This window comes from Montipora foliosa, chromosome 6 (genome assembly GCF_036669935.1).
Source record: "Montipora foliosa isolate CH-2021 chromosome 6, ASM3666993v2, whole genome shotgun sequence".
Classification (NCBI taxonomy): domain Eukaryota; kingdom Metazoa; phylum Cnidaria; class Anthozoa; order Scleractinia; family Acroporidae; genus Montipora; species Montipora foliosa.
In genome coordinates this window covers 55,725,383-55,742,882 of record NC_090874.1, presented here as the reverse complement: position 1 = coordinate 55,742,882, position 17,500 = coordinate 55,725,383, and the positions used below count along the sequence as shown (strand labels likewise).

Below are 17,500 nucleotides of genomic sequence, written 5' to 3'. Positions count from 1 at the left end.
TCGTGTGTGCAGAAGTTGTTGCTTTTGATTCGGTTTTTGATTAGTTGAAAAAGTTGCGCGGTGTTTTCGAGCCAATCTCCAAGCTTCGCAATCGTTATTAATATCTTCCTTACTTACTATTTTAGTTTTCAGCGCGTTTCTTTGAATTAAGAAATGAATTTCTCTTATTTGGTATTCCCATTTCATAGGCTCCCACGTGGCTTAAGAATGAATTAAAGGATGGCATTGCACTTAGCAACGGAGACCAAGAAGATACCCTCGATGATGATAGCGACAGCGAAGAAGCGGACAGTGAAACGGAAGAAACCGACAATGGTACGATACGTTAGTGTCGATTCTAGTTATGTACGCTCTAAGAAAGGGAGAACCGGGTTAAGCGTACCCGGAAGATTTTCATGGTGAAATTATTTCAGAGTCACGGTCGGCAACCGGAAGTGAACATTTCGCATACCAGGACAGTTGTCCTTAGAGGTTTTTAAACTAATCGTGTCTAATAGTGAAAAGACACTTAGCAATGTAAATATGGTAGCGTCAAGACAAGTTGAAAAGGAAAACAGCTTACTTCCGGTTGCTGTCCATGGCTATAAAACTTCTCGTTCTTAAAGCTCCCCGAGATCCTGAGGCGTACGCTCAAACTGGTTTGACTGCAAATATTTTGTAATCAGACATGTACATTGTGCGTGGAGAGAGATGGTTTTAAGTGAACAGACAACAAAATTTCGACCGATGATATAAGTTTGAGCTAAAAAGACCTCAGAGAAGATGGTGTTAGTCGAAGATATTTTTTGATTTACCACCGGATTTAAAGAACACGAAATAAATAGCGGCCATGCAGGAAACAACGCTAAATAATGACCGTTTGCACATCCGATATTTATTCAGACGTGCTATTTGTATGGGGCGTAAGTGCTGGTGATGTTGTGTTAATTACATATTTGTGCGTGAAGCGTGAAAGGTGCTAGTGAATACGTGTGACATTTTTGCGTAGTGTAAGACACAGACTTGGTATGGTGTTGTAGGCTCCCGGTTGTGGGATCCTGAAATGAGGTCTTAAAATAACTGAGTGGAAGGCGATTTGTTCGTGACCACTTCTGTGAGTGGTTTCATTTTCGAGTCGTCTTAGTTTAGCATGATAAACTGCACCTGCACTACGGTTGAAGCCACGTTTAAGCGGTGCTCATTTCAGACTGTGCGAAAGCGAGGCTTTCTGGTCAACATTCGATGAGATATAGAGAAGAGTGAGAAATTTAGCGCGCGAAATGCAAAAAAATAATAATAACAATGAGTTCCTATCGAGAATTTACGTTTTTCTCAGAACAGTACGTTTGACCGGAAAGCCTCGATTTCGCGCCTTCGAAAACTAACACCGCTGAGACGTGGACTCAACTGTCATAACAATCTAGCACTTCACCTTACACTCTATTCAGTTAACTCTGTTTAAAATATAAGTGCTACACGGCCAACGTTTGTTTAAACGTAACCTTTCCTTGTACTTGTACATGTTCATTGCCGTGACTTTAAGATCTTCAATTCCCACGGCCTGCTCCCGTCTGACCTTGTAGCTCAGTCGGTAGAGCGGCGGAGATCTAACCCGAAGGTCGTGGGTTCAATTCCCACCCTGGTCAGAGTTTTTCTCTGTCCTTGTGTGGGCCCATTTCCATCAGTAGGGCTAACGCTCACATGGTTCATATGAGATAGAAATCTAGCACTTCACATTACACTCTATTCAGATAACAGCTATTACTCGAGTTTGGACAATAAATGGGCATTATAGGACAGGAAAACGAACTGTCGACTTGTGTAACGGCCTCTTCACAGATCAAGCTATTTTTAGACGATTCCAAAATTTGATTTGGTCAGCACGAGTGTGTGTCCATTCTCAATCCCATAGGTAATAATTTCTCATGCAAGATTTGTGATTAGCTGGAAAGGTCTGGATTCGTGGGAAAATCAATTTAAAATTAACTCGGTCTGTAAAAACGCCGTTCCACAAATACAATGAAGTTGTACGCTCCTAGTCATGGGTTTCTGCCCAAGTATAGTCTGGCCGGAGTAGAACCAGTGACGTCCTGCACCGTAGTCTGACCGATCGAATGAGGAATGTAAGCCATCTCTCATCCTTTATTTATTTATTTTTTTTCATGTCAAAAGGCCACGATGGACTGAAATCAAAGTCGCGAAAGACCACGACGGAGAATGAATCAAACAATGACGGAAAAAGCGCAGCTGCCAAGCTGCAGGCTAAAGTAGAACGTTTTAAACAGAGCAGAAAATCACATTCGGAAACAAGAATAGTGGATGGCGTTGCTATTAACACTGCAATAAGCAATGACGTGCCACTGAATGTTCAATCAAGTGCTGTGTCAATAAAGTCAGAGACAGATCTGGAAAAGATACAAAACAAGGTACGTGACTGAAAAACGAAAAACATACACATTGTCAACCTTAACTGAGACATTGCGTTTGAAATTCATTTCTTTGTGCGTAAGTAATCAAAACCAGAGTTTTCCATTAGGCCTATCATAAAAGGCAAATGAACCAATCAGAATTACCGGTAAGTGCATGCAGATGGCGCAAGCGCGGAAAAACGCGTAGAGTGCTAGCGAGTTACGGTTGAGTTTTGTTCGATTTCTGATTGGTTGACGAGTGGTTCGAGAATTTTTGGCCAATCCGTAAGCACAGTAACGCAAAACCGAAGCACTCAGTAAACGAAAACCGCTCCTTCTCTTAAAGTCCTACTTGACTACTCTTTTTTGCAGAGTGGTGGATCAGAATCCTCCGGTGCTACTAAATCGAACAAGGGGTCTTTGGATATATCCAAAGTGTTCCCTCGCCCTGCCAGTAGCCCCGTGACTCTCAAACACAAGCGCTCCTGTTCTGATGGGCTCATCATTGACGAAAAGAAAAGGACCCCGTCAGACTCTGGAGTAGAGTTAACCCCAGTGGAGAAGTTTAATAGCTCAAGTGAAGGATCAGGGGGCACTACAGGTGCTTCACGAAAGACCTCTCTGGAGTAAGTGCCAGTAGATATATGACTGTCGGTCGCTATGGTCCTTGTTACTGAGCGACCGACTGAAAAGAAGACAAACATCGGACGCGCTGTTTTTGTACTTTTCACACGCGAAACTTTCACTCTACCATGAGATGCAGGACAAAACTATGTCAACCAATATGAATTAATGAATCCTGAGCTGTCTTTGATCTCGCAAACAAACGACAGATGTGTCCTGCAATGCGCCTAATTAGATGCACGTGTATTTCAATAAGCGTCACGAAGTGTCCCCTTGTTCTTCTCCCCAACTTCAACATTCCTCGTGTCTCGGAATGCAGACAATAACCGTCCTAAAGTGTCCCTCAAATGCTGCTCCCCGAGTAACGTAAGGGTAAACACCTGCATTCACCCTAAGCTAAAGATAATGTTGCCCTTTAAGACCTTTACCTTATTATGCATTATGGATTATGCGTGTATCTCATAGGCCAGTTTCGTATGCTAACGGTTGGCTTGGACCGAGCATGAAATGGAGGCTAATGCGGGGGAATCTATCAGCCTTCATTTCATGCTAGATCCAGTCTAACCGTGAGAATCCAAAACTGGCCTATTAGGTGCATTTCCAGACATAAGTGAGAAATGACCGGCTGTTTTCGTGCCGTCATGATTTGTGTTGTACAGAGAATCTCTCAATTCCTCTTGCATTCGTAGCAAGTGGAAGCGACGACCTCAATGTTAAGGAGAATAAAATCTTCATAGTAATGAAAAAGGAGACTCCCTCCCAAATCAGCGATATCATTCGAGAAAACAATTGGCACGTTCCAAATTTACGAAACAGGAAAGGTTCTGAGTGAGTTATTTATTGTCGTCTAACGGCGTTTAGAAAGAATGTCAACATTGACGGTGTGGTGTTGAGCTTGTATTTTTTGACTTGCAGAGTCAGGAGCCCAAAGAAAAGTGTCGGGTAAGTCATGTGTCTTGGTTCCTCTGCCATAAAATGTGTCGGATGTTAGAATTATCCAAGGTGTCACCGACGTCGTTTGTTTTGCAACTGAGCTACCCGTGCATCTGAAGGGGCACCCTTTCGACGTCAACGTCTTCGCCTCCACTAAGAGGCTCAAAGCAACAATGGACGCCAATAAATTATTGTTTAATCTTTGTGTACTGATTAGCCTCGTTTGCCTGCTGACTAGCCTTGTGCAGCTAAAATTCTTTCCAGTTTACACGTGCTAATGAGTCTAATAAGACTGATTAGCACAAAGATAAAAGAGTAATTTACTGACGTTCCATTTTTGCTTTCGGTCAATGGGATCATGCAATCATTTGATACTTGGGTCTTCGTTAAAAAAAAAAAAGAGGAGATGGAGAAAGAACTCGGAATATTGTTGTGACACGTGTCTTTGTTATGTTTCAGAAGTGCTTCTCCACAGCCACTTCGTTCCCCGAGAGGTGACAAGCAGCTAAGTGTTAGCAAATCTGTGGAGCGTCATCAGGAATATAGGTCAGTGGGGACAACACTGTTACTCTGAACTCAATCTTTTGAGGTTTTTTAATGTCAGAGGGCGTCCAAAAACCAACATTATAGCACGCTTCAAGAATTTTTTTTCTTCAGACTGCTACTCACTCAAAACGAGAATGATCATCACAGTTGACAGAGGCTTAACTACAAATTCGTAACTGACCAAGGGCCCGTTTGTCGAAAGTCCCGAAACTTTACAGCCATTTTCGGGTGTTACAATTCCCTTTTAATCTCAAGAATGGAGGGGATTTAATTCGTCAAACTTCACAGTCATTTTTCTTTTTGTTACCTTGAAAACATGTCAAAAGATCGGCTTTCCAAGACTTGCGGTTGGCAGTTTCACAAATGGCTTTTCGGGCCCGAAACGTTTTCGGGGCTTTCGAGAAACAGGCCCCAATTCTCAGATAGTCGGATAGCTCTAACGGTGGGGTAGTGCAACACAGTCGCACGGTCATGGGTTGGAGTCCTGTGCAAGACTTGATTTTTTGCACTGACTTTGCAAATGCTGAAGGTGCCGTTAATTTAGCCTGTTCCAGGAGGCTACCAGATGATCAGGAAAGCGAAAACTGCGCTCGAAAAACGCTTGGGAGCTGAGATCAAGGCAACGCCCTAGCCTTGCCTTGCCCTATCTGGGAGCCCGCAACAGACTACCCTTAACTGCAACGATTATTCTCACTTAGAGTCATTACTACCGCAGTTCAAAATGTACTTCACAATTATCATCTGAATTGAATAAGAAAATTAACGAAAGAAAAGTGATTTTTTGGCTTGAGGAATAAAGATGCAGCCAAGTAGAGCAAATTCGAGCAATATTGATTGAATTCTAAGCTCGCTGATTACTTAGCCTAGGCAATGCAATACGGTTGACGCAGGCGTCTTTAACGAGACCGTTGATCATGGAAACAAAATGTCCTTTCACAGGAGACCTGTAGGGCGCGCAAGGCACAATCAGACTCCATTCAGGAGGGCAGGGTAAGTAAATCTCAAGTGTAGTAAGAGCATGTTTTTATATAATTTACGTCGGCTCATCAACCTCCATTTTCCTCAATCTCGTTACCAGGTCTTTTTCTGTCTTCCCCTCCAGAGAGATCCTTGAAACGAGTTTCTTCTTTTCCTTCCTCGCAAAGTAACCTGAAAAGCTGCCGCTTGCGAGTGAGAACAGAAGCCACGAGGCCGGGGATTGGGGTGTAGGAGAAGCGCTCTCCAGTCCATCTTCCTTCGCGGCTTCACCGCTCTCCAGACAATACTATTGGCTTTGTTTTCAAAACCTTTTTCAAGCGCTTTTCCGCGCTCTCAGGTTCGGATCACATTTCAACTTTCGGGAAAAACGTCCATTTGGTCGTGGGAACCTGTACCACGAATGGTCCACATGAAGGGACCAGGGTAGTTTGGGAAGACGTGTCCCACGAAATTAAAACACCGTGATATCGTGTGACTGGCCGCTGCAAAAGGATTTTTTGATGAAAATTTGTAGTTTACACTCGGGAACGTGGTCCCCGAACTCGCAAGACACGATTGAGAACGACTTTGAATTCCAATTTAAGGGATCATGTAAACATAAATCTGATTTGTCTCAGTCGACTTTTTGTTTGATGTGGATGTTGATTTTAATATCATGAAGTAAAAACTTGTTTGAAATTATTCCATGGAGTTGAAGTTTGATTGACGTAACGATGCAAGTGCTTCCGGTCTTCACCGTCTTGTTTTTGGGACGGTCTTCTCAAACGCATTAAGGAAAATTCGGTGTACATATAACACTCTGCCAAAAGAAGTTGCTGCACTCACACACTCGCTCACTCGCATTTCCTGTCAATTTATTTCTCTGGCGATTAACCTCCAACGAAACGCAAAGAAGATGTGTGCGGCATTTTCTAAACGTTTGTCTGCGGGCGGGTTTACACAATGTTAACAGCTATTTGTTAATTGTATTTAATATCTTTTGTTATGGCTTTTTTTCGCCGAAGCAGATTTTCTTAGCTAATGCGCTACTCTTTCAAAAGCAATTTGCAAAGAGTGTTTAGCAACTTTGTTATGGCTGTCGCGAAGCAACCAGCGATTTTAACATTTATGCCGCCATTTATGTTGATGAAAGTTTCATTAAATCCGAGTTTGGCTTGAAGAAATTCTGATTTAAATTTTTCTGCTGCGAAGGACAAAGCCACTGACTTAAATTGTGTTTATATCAATTTCAATCAGAAGCAAATTGTATTTTATCACATCGATACTTCCGAACATCAATTTTTAGTTTCTAGATGTTTCTGTTTCAAGCAAATCGGGGTAAAAATTGGAGAACGCAAAGATTGTACAGAACCCGCTTAAATTTATTCACCGGGGAAATACGTAAGTTTCAATGAAAAAGAGATGAAGTTCTTTTTGCCGATCTTTCGATTAATTATCTCTTTTTGTGTGCTAAAGGCGAGGAATTCGTAGATGCTGTTCCATAAGAATTTGTCTTTGCGTTGGTCGTACACTCAAACTTTGTTTCATCTCTCTTCATGTAATTTTGATCTTTAGGGCAACTGGAAAAATGGCGTCGAACGACTCTCGCTCAGGAAACACTCGCCGCGACCAGGTGTGCATATTAATATATTATCAGTTTTCTTTGTTGAATGTTTTACTCTGGCCTATTGTTTTCCAGTATTCTGTAGTTTAGCTAGCGGTTCTAATACGAGCAGGATCAGGAATCCAGTGTGTAATTCTGACCTGCGTTTTTGCAACTTAAGTCGACGATATTTTACGAACAAAGCAAGCCGTCGTGAGTGCTCTTTTAATTTCGGAGTTGTCGACTAACAAACTGCAAATGCTACTTTATAAGCATAAATTTACGAAACATCTTATTCGGGTCTCTTTTCGCGTCCAAAACGTCTTAAAGGAGTTTCGCTTGTGCCTTTTCTTCGTCTTGTCCTGTTTTTATATCAGGGGGTTGGCAATCTTCCTTACAGCATCAAGGAATTAAGACATTTTGTGAATGTCTCTTCCGATAGCAGTCGCATTTTACTGCAAACAATCGTCAAATGCGTCCGCTTACTGCGTTTTTCCGTTGTCGAATACGCGAACGAATGCTACTCTCCGGTGGCTTCCCGGCTGGGTTGACTGATTGGTAGGATATATTGCAAAGGAGAACTGCTGCAAGCCGCAGTTAACGTTTATTATTGTGCCTTTTTTTTTTCATTCAATTAGGCGTTAGAAGAGTTGCGACGTGTATCAGCGGAAAAACAAGCCAATTTACAAGACGAAATTGAAAGACTTAAACGGGAAAAGGAAGAGGTAAACCGGTAATAGAGAAATTTCAAAATACTTTTACGGCAAACGGCAGACTGAAATGTGCGTTCTACCAAAAATCAATTAAAATGAGTGAATTTCAGTTCATTTCCTATTTGCGATCGCGGCGTTCTTTCCTTTAGAGAAGGCGCGAATAGTCTGTTCGTCTTGCTTGTTAGCAAATTGTCTCGAGCAAGCTGCTTTCAAGAGAAAGAAATAAATTTTAGCAAACTGATTTTCATGTTTTGCCATTTGCTGTTTGATAATCCTTAGCCCCAAACATAAAACTTAATCTCTCCTAAAATTGAGATCCCTCGAGTCCTTCACGGGAACAAAAGAGCCCACAAAGTTACCTGCTCCCAGCTTCACAGCTCAGTTGGTAGAACATTGCACCGGAATCCCACAGGTCAATGGTTCGAATCTCCTGTTGAAGCCACTTGGATTTTTTAGGTGTCAATGCGAGACATGTGCTTTTATTGTCCAGATAAATGCGAGGATCACTTCTCTCTTTCCCTTGGTTATTTTTTTAGAGCCTAGAGCTTGGTTTTCCCTCGTTGCGTAAATACAACGAAGCTTACTGCGTCTGACACGTTCTAGTTTCTACCGCCATATTAGCCGAGTCGATTACGGAGCCTTGTAACTAGTCAACATTGTGGTCTCTAGCTTGTGCATGTACTCCTGTCTGCTTTCGTTTTCACTTGGTGTAAACTACATTATGCTCGCGCTTTCCTTTGGGGTCACTGGTGCAAACCAGCGTAATTCAGCCTTTTAAAACCAAAAGGGTGACGTAAGGCCAGTTTTATTATTCGCTCAAGTGTCCTCAGAAATGAGTTTAAACGTGGCTAACTCTTCCGGCCTAAGCAAAGATAATCCCAGTATGGTTAGCCCTATATTAGTTTAACCCTCTCGTAAATAAATAAATAAATAAATAAATAAATAAATAAAACAAATACACAAACATATTTATACAGGATGACCACTTCAGTTTTAAAAAACTGCTATCAATATGGGTCCTGCGAGGTTAGAATACTACGTAGGATACTCGGGCGATTGGTTTATTTGTAAATGATTTAACTATCCCTCCGTAACTCCTGGTTTCAATTGGGTGATTGAGGCGTCAACGAAATTTCGCTTCAGGGTGGATAAGAATCAAAGCAGTTTTTAGACTTTGTTGCAAAGAAATTGTGGTGCTGCGTTCGTCGGTGGGAATGTAAAACACGAATATCTGGTTTTAACTTACTTGTCGGTTAGGGTCAATTACCACCAGAAAAAGATGAAATGGCTGACGTCTCGAGTGTTTGCCCGTCGGCAACCCCTTGGTCAATTCGCTCTGACGAAGGGTTCGTTCAGCCCTCGGTCAATTCGCTCTGACGAAGGGCTAACGCTCAAAACGTCAGCCATTTCATCTTTTCACAGCAACCTTATGGTGTTTGTTGTATTGCGGAAAATTCTCAACGGTCAGTTTTTCATTGTCTTGTTCTTCAGTTTGAACGACGAGTGCAGCAACACAAAGAGGAGCTGGAACTGGCCGAGAAAAGCCGGGACGAGCAACAGAGAGAGGCTAAGGTTGGTGGATGACGTTTTCTCCGCTCTTCTTCCTGGTACCTACCCTATTGACATTGCGACTTCCGGTTCAGCCAGAACTGTATTTTTTATATTTTCAGAACCCCCTGGGGGTTTTTTTTTTTCATGTGCGCTCGCTCGATCACGGTCTCCCACTACGCGTGAAAAGTGTACTTGTGACATCCATAGTTTGTTCATATCAGTTTTTTACCTTGAAATTTGTAATCTGACTGTTGCAGGAAAAAGAAGAAAAATTGTCCAACGAAGTGCTGAATTTAAAAATAGAATTGTCGAAGGTATGAATTTGACTTGGTGTGATGAAATTACTAATTCAGATTTCCCCCCCCCCCCCCCCATCTCTTTTGAAATCACTGCCTGGCTTCCTGTCACGGCGACTTGCATTGGAAGCAGTACATAGGGAGTCCCCACCAGTCCGTGCGACTTCAGTTGTCAATTGCATTTCACTTCGTTGTTTTCCAGAGTACGGAAAAGAACTGTATTAATTTTTTAACAACATTCATGGAAAATGTCTCCAATCTGACTACCTGAGAGAAATTCAATTTTTTCGTAAATAACACGATGGAGAAAAGAGTGCATTCAGCATAAACCAAGCATACTGATTGGTCAATTCTCAATCATAAAAAAAATCATAGATAGCCAATCAAATGCGAACCTTGGATGGCGCAAAATTTGAAGGTGTGATCCTCGTGCCTTGCTTATTTCGGAATTTTTGAATGTTAGTGTTATTAATAAGTAAGCACATGATTTTTCTCGAGCAATTTGGAATGACTAATCGTGTGATTACTTATACAAAACGCAAATACAGAGCGCGCGAGAGGTTTTTGATATTTGATTATTTAATATGTAGTTTTCGGTATTTTTGTTCACGTTGCCATAGTGTTTGCATAACTTATTCGGTTTTCCGTCACACCGTTTTGTTAGTGGTCTATTTCATACCCTAATTGGATAATGTGATTAGATTTGTTTTGTTCTGTGGATGCAGCGATGGTGCAGTGGTGAGAGCACTCGCCTCCCACCAATGTGGCCCAGGTTCGATTCCCAGACTCGGTATCATATGTGGGTTGAGTTTGTTGGTTCTCAACCCTTGCATCGAGAGGTTTTTCTCCGGGTACTCCGGTTTTCCCCTCTCCTCAAAAACCAATACTTGATTTGATTTGCGTTAATTCATTGATTTGAGTTTACAGTGTCCCCAATTAGTGCTCCAGCGCTTGAAGATTAGACACTTAAATAAAGTTCCATTCCTTTCCTTTTCTTTCCAGCAATCTGACAAGCTTCAAGGCAATTTAAGTGTGGTGATATCACTCCAGGAACAATTGGCTCGAATGCAACAGGTCAGTGCATTGTGGTCTTTTCTCCTAGTTTGGTGATTTGACACCATTTTCCGCATTCAGTGAAGGCGGATCTTCAGATGGAGTCATTGAACCCCAGCTAAGCGAGCAAACATTTTTGCATTACATCGTGTTGGAAGATCATCTTGGAATATTTAACTGCCTGTCTCGACTTTGGAGTTAAATTGTTTTCCGTCAGTATTTTTATCCTATATTTTGTGGTTAATCAAACTTTGTTTTCCCAAACGTTGTGTTTATCACTCCCGGTTGTTACATCTCTTCATTCATTTTAACCGTCTCCTCCTGACGATTGCGAGAATGCCATGCAATCTGTGGACATTTTTGGCCCAAGCAGAATGTGGGACATCGGTCACTCTGAGGCGAGGTTTAATATATAAGGCCTTGTTCCCACTAAGTGGGTGACCATCCGAGCTTATATTCCCGACTCTCGGAATCTCTCGAAGGACACCCGAGCCATGATCGATTGATGCATCTCTTGTTCAAACATGATGTTTAACGATACCGCCTGGTCTTTTGACCTGGGCGTTAGTTCGAAAAGACAAAGGAAATCTCCAGTTCGTGTCAGTTGTTAAGTTGTTAGCGTTTCAGTTTACTGGTTTGTTGTGTCCTGTCTGAACCCCCATAAGCTTCTCTTCAGGAGTCAGCGGTCTTCGGTCGGCTAATTGGCTTATACTTATATTTTCATTGTGTCCTCAGGAACAGCTAAGGCAGCAAGCTAAGGAAAAGGTGAGCGTAAATATAGTGGTCTGGTATCAAAAGAAGCTTAAGTGATTAAATTCCTTTCCCATATTTACCGAAAATATGGATTATGTGACTTTTCACTTCGCTCGTATTGGATCCATCGAGAGTTCGCGGTTTTCGTTTTCAACGTTAGATTTTGCTTACACTACCAATGTGGTGGTGCATACAATAGTGTAGATACAGGGGCCTGTAGGTCAGCAAAGACCTCATACGCCGGTTTATTGTAGGAACACTGATAAAGTAACTATTGCTCACCATTCATACAAACATATGTCTCCAGGGACAAACCAATTCACACTAAATTAATACGACACCGCCGGATGCGAAAATCTCCAAAAAAGAGGACGTATACCCCCACCAACTGCGGTGCCGCTAACTTTGGGGTCTGAGTTACGATAACGAATCACGGAAATTAACAATACACACTTAAATCAAACTTAACTTGGGAGCAGAATTGTTGCTGACCTCGGATGCTTTTCGAATCGTAACGCATATCTGACAGTTATACCCATAATCTCTCTCTCTCTCTCTCACGTTACCACTCCTTCTGTCCGTGCCTGCAAAAAAACTATTTCTGTCTGTTACGGTTCGCTTCGTTGTCAGAAATACTAGAATATACTGTAGGAACGGTCAGCGTATCGTTTAGACTGAAGAACAAGGGAAAATACACACTGAGGGTAAAAAAACCCCAAACTCTTTCCTGATGCTAAGCTTAAGGTTAGCATTAGTAAAGGGTTTGGGCTGTTTCCGCAGTCTGCATTTTCAAGGTTCTTTGTCTGTATTTTACCCCTGGAGTACAGTCTATTTATTCTACACTGACCGCAGTTGGAATGGGGCTGGCTCCAGAGCTGGCTCTACCGCATATGAGGTTGTTCTTCTCGGCCGGCTTGCTACGACAGGAAAATGAGGCAATGGCTTTAGGCGTATATAGTTTTATAAAGCAACTGAAGGCAAAAATTGTTTTATAAGATGACTAAGGCAGTCGTAGTAATATAAATTTAATTCCTTTTTCCATTTGCTTTTCAGCGACAGAATTCTGCGCGGCAGACGAAAACCGCTGCCAAAAGCTCTGTGTGCAATGTGATGTGAAGGTTTACCGAGCGAGTTCACCAGCGCGCGGTCCATAAACGGCGCGCGGTGACTTTGGGGCCGGCGAAGGCGGTGAAAAAACTGAGCCGCATAGATTGCGTTCTCCCGATGTTGTATCGTGCGCCGTTGACGGATCAAAAGGAGGGAAAAACAGTTGCCACAGTCAAGGATCTGTTGAGAGGGATTGTTTCAACGTAGTACGGTTGAAAACTGGATGCCAACCTCTTTAGGTCGAAACCTCTTGACCAGCCAGGTGTTTCCAAGCCTAGTTGGAAATGCAAGAGCTACTCTCGAATGAAAAATGATCTTGGGTGATACTGTTTTAGTCGCCGCTAAGTGACCGCTTGATTGTTTTGGTTGATGGGCTTGACGGATGAAAAAGCGTTAACGAAAAAAAAAAAAAAAAAAAAGGATTTGAAATTTCCTCGTTTTACTTAAACAAGATCTTTCATCTTAACTCCTATCATTCCCATGCCAACAGCAAGTGCATATTTCTTTCTGAACAAGGGTTAAAATTTTTTTTCATTCGTGATTAACTCCCTCTCAAAGTTAAAGGGTTGGTTCCCTAGCAAAAAACAGCACTGACGGCAGATTTTTAAAGAATCATCAGCTTTATGCGTTATATTCAGTGCAGCGGTTGCCGGCGAACGTACAGAAGATATCTTTGTCACGCGAGGGAGAAGTGGGAAAACTTGCCCAAAGGCATCACGCAATACCAAAAACAGCTCGTGCGGTGGCAACGTTTAAGATGTTTTGTAGGACTTGGTTTGGCTTAGTTTTTTTCCGCTTGAAGCAACCGCTCCGTGTTTCTTTTAATAAAAATTAAATTATTAATTATCCTTACAAAGATTGCGAAAAATAGAAGCCAAAAAAGATGGGAAAATTTCTCAAAAATTGGGAAGTCAGAGAGAATTTATTACTTATCCAAGTTATCGGTTTTCCGAAAAACCCTACCGGGAGTTTAAATTTTGAATTTGAGAAATTGTTTATATTCTTCGAAATGACTAGTTTAAAATTACAGATCGCTTATACACTGAGTAAAACAATGATTGTTGCACTGTAAAAGTCAGTTTCCGTGGAGCGCGGAGTTTACTCTCATTGAAATGCGGTATTGTGTCTTTTTTTGTTTGTACTGCAGGACAGTAGCAATAGTGAGAGTACGTCAGATCTTGAAACTTTTTAGATTTAAAGTGTATTGTCAATAGGTTTTTCTATTTCCTTTTTCCCATCTGGCAACACTTCGAAGTTGCATTTGTAATCTTCCTCTCGCCTCTTTTGTACTAGAAACGTTTTTGTAAACAGTATAAAAATGTGAAATAGACCTAACCGACTTAAATTTGGTGATATCTGTTTGCTGAACGTATTTTTGAATGCAATAGTTGACAACGCATTAAATGGAAAGTGTTCAACGTCAATGCTATGTTTTGCTTTGAAGAAGCGAGCACAATTTCCCCTTGAGTTATCTCAGATGTTTTGAGGCATCCTACAGGTTTTTGTGGTCATGTCTCCTTATAAAAAGAGTAAATAAATTTGTGGGAGGGGGAGCATTCAATCGCGATTTCATTCTGCTGCTCATATTTCTAACATGAAACACTCCCTTCATTGTTGACGACAGTGACTGCTTTCTGGGTTTCCTCGAGTGAACTTCTTCACGGTGCCGAACAAGTGACAGAGTATTAAAATGGGAAATTTGAACGCTCGGTTTGTTGAGCAGTGAAGTGAGGTCGCAACTCTACTTGGACCCATTTACCCAAGCACTCGGTAAACCTGTAGGCCCCACAATATAACTCAACCTTGTTCCTAGGACTTCTCACTTTGGAGAGGTCATGGGAATTAGGCAGGCTTGGACCGATGTGATTTTTAAGTGAGTTTCCCCAACTATTGTTTTGGCCGGTTGTTTAAACTCTCAAATACATGCCCGCTCGAAAGTCTGAGAGTGATATTTCTGAAAGCCCCGTAACTTTTTTGGCCCCTATCTTCATTGTCCATATTTTTATCACAATTTAAAGTCTCCAACCGAACACAAGTGCTCTTAGTGGGGAGGTCACAAATTAGAGCGGATCAAATCAAATGCTGATTTACATAAGAGGAAAAAGCCGGAGTTCCCGGAGAAAGGCACCTGCTCCACCCCTGCTTTGGTTTAGCACTGCTATGCTTGGTGATTGGCTGAAAAATCTCGCACTCCGTGAGGCAAAGTCAATCGTGTCTCACTCCCGCGATTCGGGACGGGTTCTTCCAACCCTTGTGTCTATTTGGACTATAGCTGGGGAATTTACGGCGACGTTGACGAAATAGCTATTTAATATCGATTGCATATCACGAATATTCCATCTTGTTCACGTCGTCGCACAATGTGGGTGAAGTATTCCAAAAATAGATTGAGTACGAGCGGTTTCGGAGTAAAAATAGAAAACGACAGGTTCACATGATTTCTAAACTCAAGTTGTCGTCAAAACCTCACATTTGGTCATTTCAAGTCGTTGTTATGAAGATTAACGCAAAACTATGCGCTGAAATGCGTACTGCACATGCAGCACGATTATTTTTCCTTTTTTCAACCAATGATTTTATTAAAAGTTAAAAAGTTTTACAAACTCGTGGCGTTGCTGTTGCCAGCGTGGGCGTCGTCATTTCTATAAACAGCGCCACACGCTACAAGCTTGCATACACCTTATTCCAAAATGGCCGCCATTTTAGTGTTCTCATTGGCCCTTTTGTCCTCGCTTTCATTCAAACGTAAAATTCAAAAAAAAGATTTAACCTTGAACGAGGCTAAAAGGGCCAATTTGCAATCAAGCAAAAAAATACTAAAATGATGGAGGGTGTAAACCGTGCAGATGGCAGGTTAGATTTGCAGCTCACTGTGTCACCTTAGCTGAAACAACTCCAAACTTTACGAATGCTAACATTAGGCCTAAAAAATAATATTTAAGCCTAAGGTTAGCATTTTTGTAACCGTTCGGGTTGTTTCAGTAAAAGTAAAACATTGACCTGCAACCCTAACCTTCACTTTTCAGGTCTTTTCGCCCTCCACTAAAATGGCGGCCATTTTGGAATAAGGCGTATTACCATCGCAGAAAGAAAAGGTTCTTCTTTTTCTCTTATAAACTGGCTTGTGCAATGGCCGAAACGAAAATCTTTTTTTAATACCTAAAGGAGTATTTTTGTTTCTTCTACAACATACCGTATGGAACGAAAATAGTCCTCCAGCAAATTTAAAGAATGAGATTCATCTACATCCACATCTACATGTTCCAGCACTCGGCAAAGTCCCTTGTTGACTTGTGCCTGTTTCTGCTTAGGTGGCCTCATACACCACAAGTCTTTTTAGAGACATCACCGCCAGGCCGGCCTCTTCTGCTGGAGAGAACAGGACAGCCGCAACACCGGGACTTTATCCCTACTCTTCTCGAATAGTGCTTGGGTTCTTTAACGTCCCACAGGGAACTTATGAACATAGAAGACATCTGTGAGACGGGGCCTACGGTTTATAGTCCTTATCCGCGAAGACTGGAAAGTCTAACCATTTGCAGATGAAATTACAAAGGCAGCACTTTCTCCTCAGTTATTTAAGATCCTGAGTGTTGATCCGGCTGGGGTTTGAGATTGTGGCTCATTGGTTTGCAAATGTGGATTACCCATTTTCTACGCTTCATCTCCCAACAGATACAAATAAAATAATTCGTGGCTTTTGCAATGACCCTCGATGGCCGAAATTAACTTTTTTCGGAGCAATATATTGACGGGGTGACCCTATGTAATGGAATGGAATGGTAGAACGGTGGAATTGCGGAATACACGGAATATTCTAAAATACGGAATATATGGAATATTTTAAAACACGGAAAAAATCGATTATTTTGAAACAAGGAATATACGGAATATTCTAAAACGCGGGATGAGAGAAAAGTCTTTCAAAAAAGGATATAAGTATTGCATTTTTTACCCGTGAGTAGTCTGGGTGGGATAACATAACTTCGGATGATAATTTTACATTTCCTCGCGACAAAAGATATAAAGATGTGGCGATATGTTTCCCCGCTTCTGTTTTTGTGCCTCTCGGACTGTGCCGAAACATCGCAGGCGCACTTTCCTACACTCATAGAAGGAAAAATGGAGAAATACGTTAGTAAGTGTCTCAATTGCCTTAGAAAACATAATGTACGACATGTTATCGTTTCTTTTTCAGGCTGATTTGCTAAGTCAATGCCTTTTTGAAGGTCTTTGTTACAAAATCTGCTTAATTCATGCACAATTTCCCTAGGAATAAAAAGCAAACAGCGGTTACAAACCGCTGTTTGCGTTTTATTCCTATTGAAACTAAAATGGCCCAAGTCAAAGAATTTTTACGAGACGATTTCCCTAGCAGATGTTGTTATGATCGGTCACAGGCGTACCACTTTCGTCGTTGTTGTTATCGATCTGATAAATACATTATCAAAGGATAAATACATTACGGTGGATGCGATTTGCTCGGCAATAAAGTTTGAAAGCAAATAATTCAATGAAAGCTCAAACAAAGTGTCAAGCGAGTCCTACGTTATTTTTTTTGGTCGTTCCGAGCTGTTTTAAGCGTCATTTTGGGAGGTCTTTTCTCGACCACCAGTTAGAGAGTCAAGAAAATTGACAAGGCAGGCAACACCGAACCGCCGACCAGTGACCTCAAATTTGGCGAAGGTATGAGGACATCCCGTGAGGACATGTCGCGAGGAAATCTAAAATTAGTAAAGTAAAGTTATATTATGCAATATTTTATTTTATATCCTTTTTTAAAAGACTTTCCTCTCATCCTGCGTTTTAGAATATTCCATACATTCCGTATTTTAGAATATTCCGTGCATTCCTCAATTCCACCGTTCCACCCTTCTACAGTTCAAAAGCTGGAAAGGCACTTCGGACTCATAAGAGACATGTGATCTGAGCCCCATAAACAAAGGACCCAGGATGTGCCTTAACGCCTGGCTTGCA

At 41.6% G+C, this 17,500-nt stretch overlaps 2 protein-coding genes across 2 annotated transcripts in view; both read left to right on the top strand.

Annotated features, from left to right (window-relative positions):
• LOC138007810 (uncharacterized) overlaps positions 1-13,947 on the top strand; it is a 54,672-nt gene extending 40,725 nt beyond the window's left edge. Inside the window, exons 23-35 of the mRNA XM_068854889.1 lie at positions 189-315; positions 2,152-2,405; positions 2,760-3,013; positions 3,927-3,953; positions 4,404-4,490; positions 5,430-5,480; positions 7,023-7,080; positions 7,689-7,775; positions 9,255-9,335; positions 9,572-9,628; positions 10,613-10,684; positions 11,399-11,428; positions 12,470-13,947. Of these exons, the coding sequence (XP_068710990.1) occupies positions 189-315; positions 2,152-2,405; positions 2,760-3,013; positions 3,927-3,953; positions 4,404-4,490; positions 5,430-5,480; positions 7,023-7,080; positions 7,689-7,775; positions 9,255-9,335; positions 9,572-9,628; positions 10,613-10,684; positions 11,399-11,428; positions 12,470-12,532 (1,248 nt within the window). The 3' untranslated portion in view covers positions 12,533-13,947. The remainder of the gene's footprint in view (positions 1-188; positions 316-2,151; positions 2,406-2,759; positions 3,014-3,926; positions 3,954-4,403; positions 4,491-5,429; positions 5,481-7,022; positions 7,081-7,688; positions 7,776-9,254; positions 9,336-9,571; positions 9,629-10,612; positions 10,685-11,398; positions 11,429-12,469) is intronic.
• Positions 13,948-17,460: 3,513 nt separating this feature from the next.
• Positions 17,461-17,500, top strand: part of LOC138007804 (adenomatous polyposis coli protein-like) — a 29,658-nt gene continuing 29,618 nt past the window's right edge. The window contains exon 1 of the mRNA XM_068854881.1: positions 17,461-17,500. This exon is cut by the window's right edge and continues 416 nt beyond it. The gene's annotated coding sequence lies outside the window, so the exon portion shown is untranslated.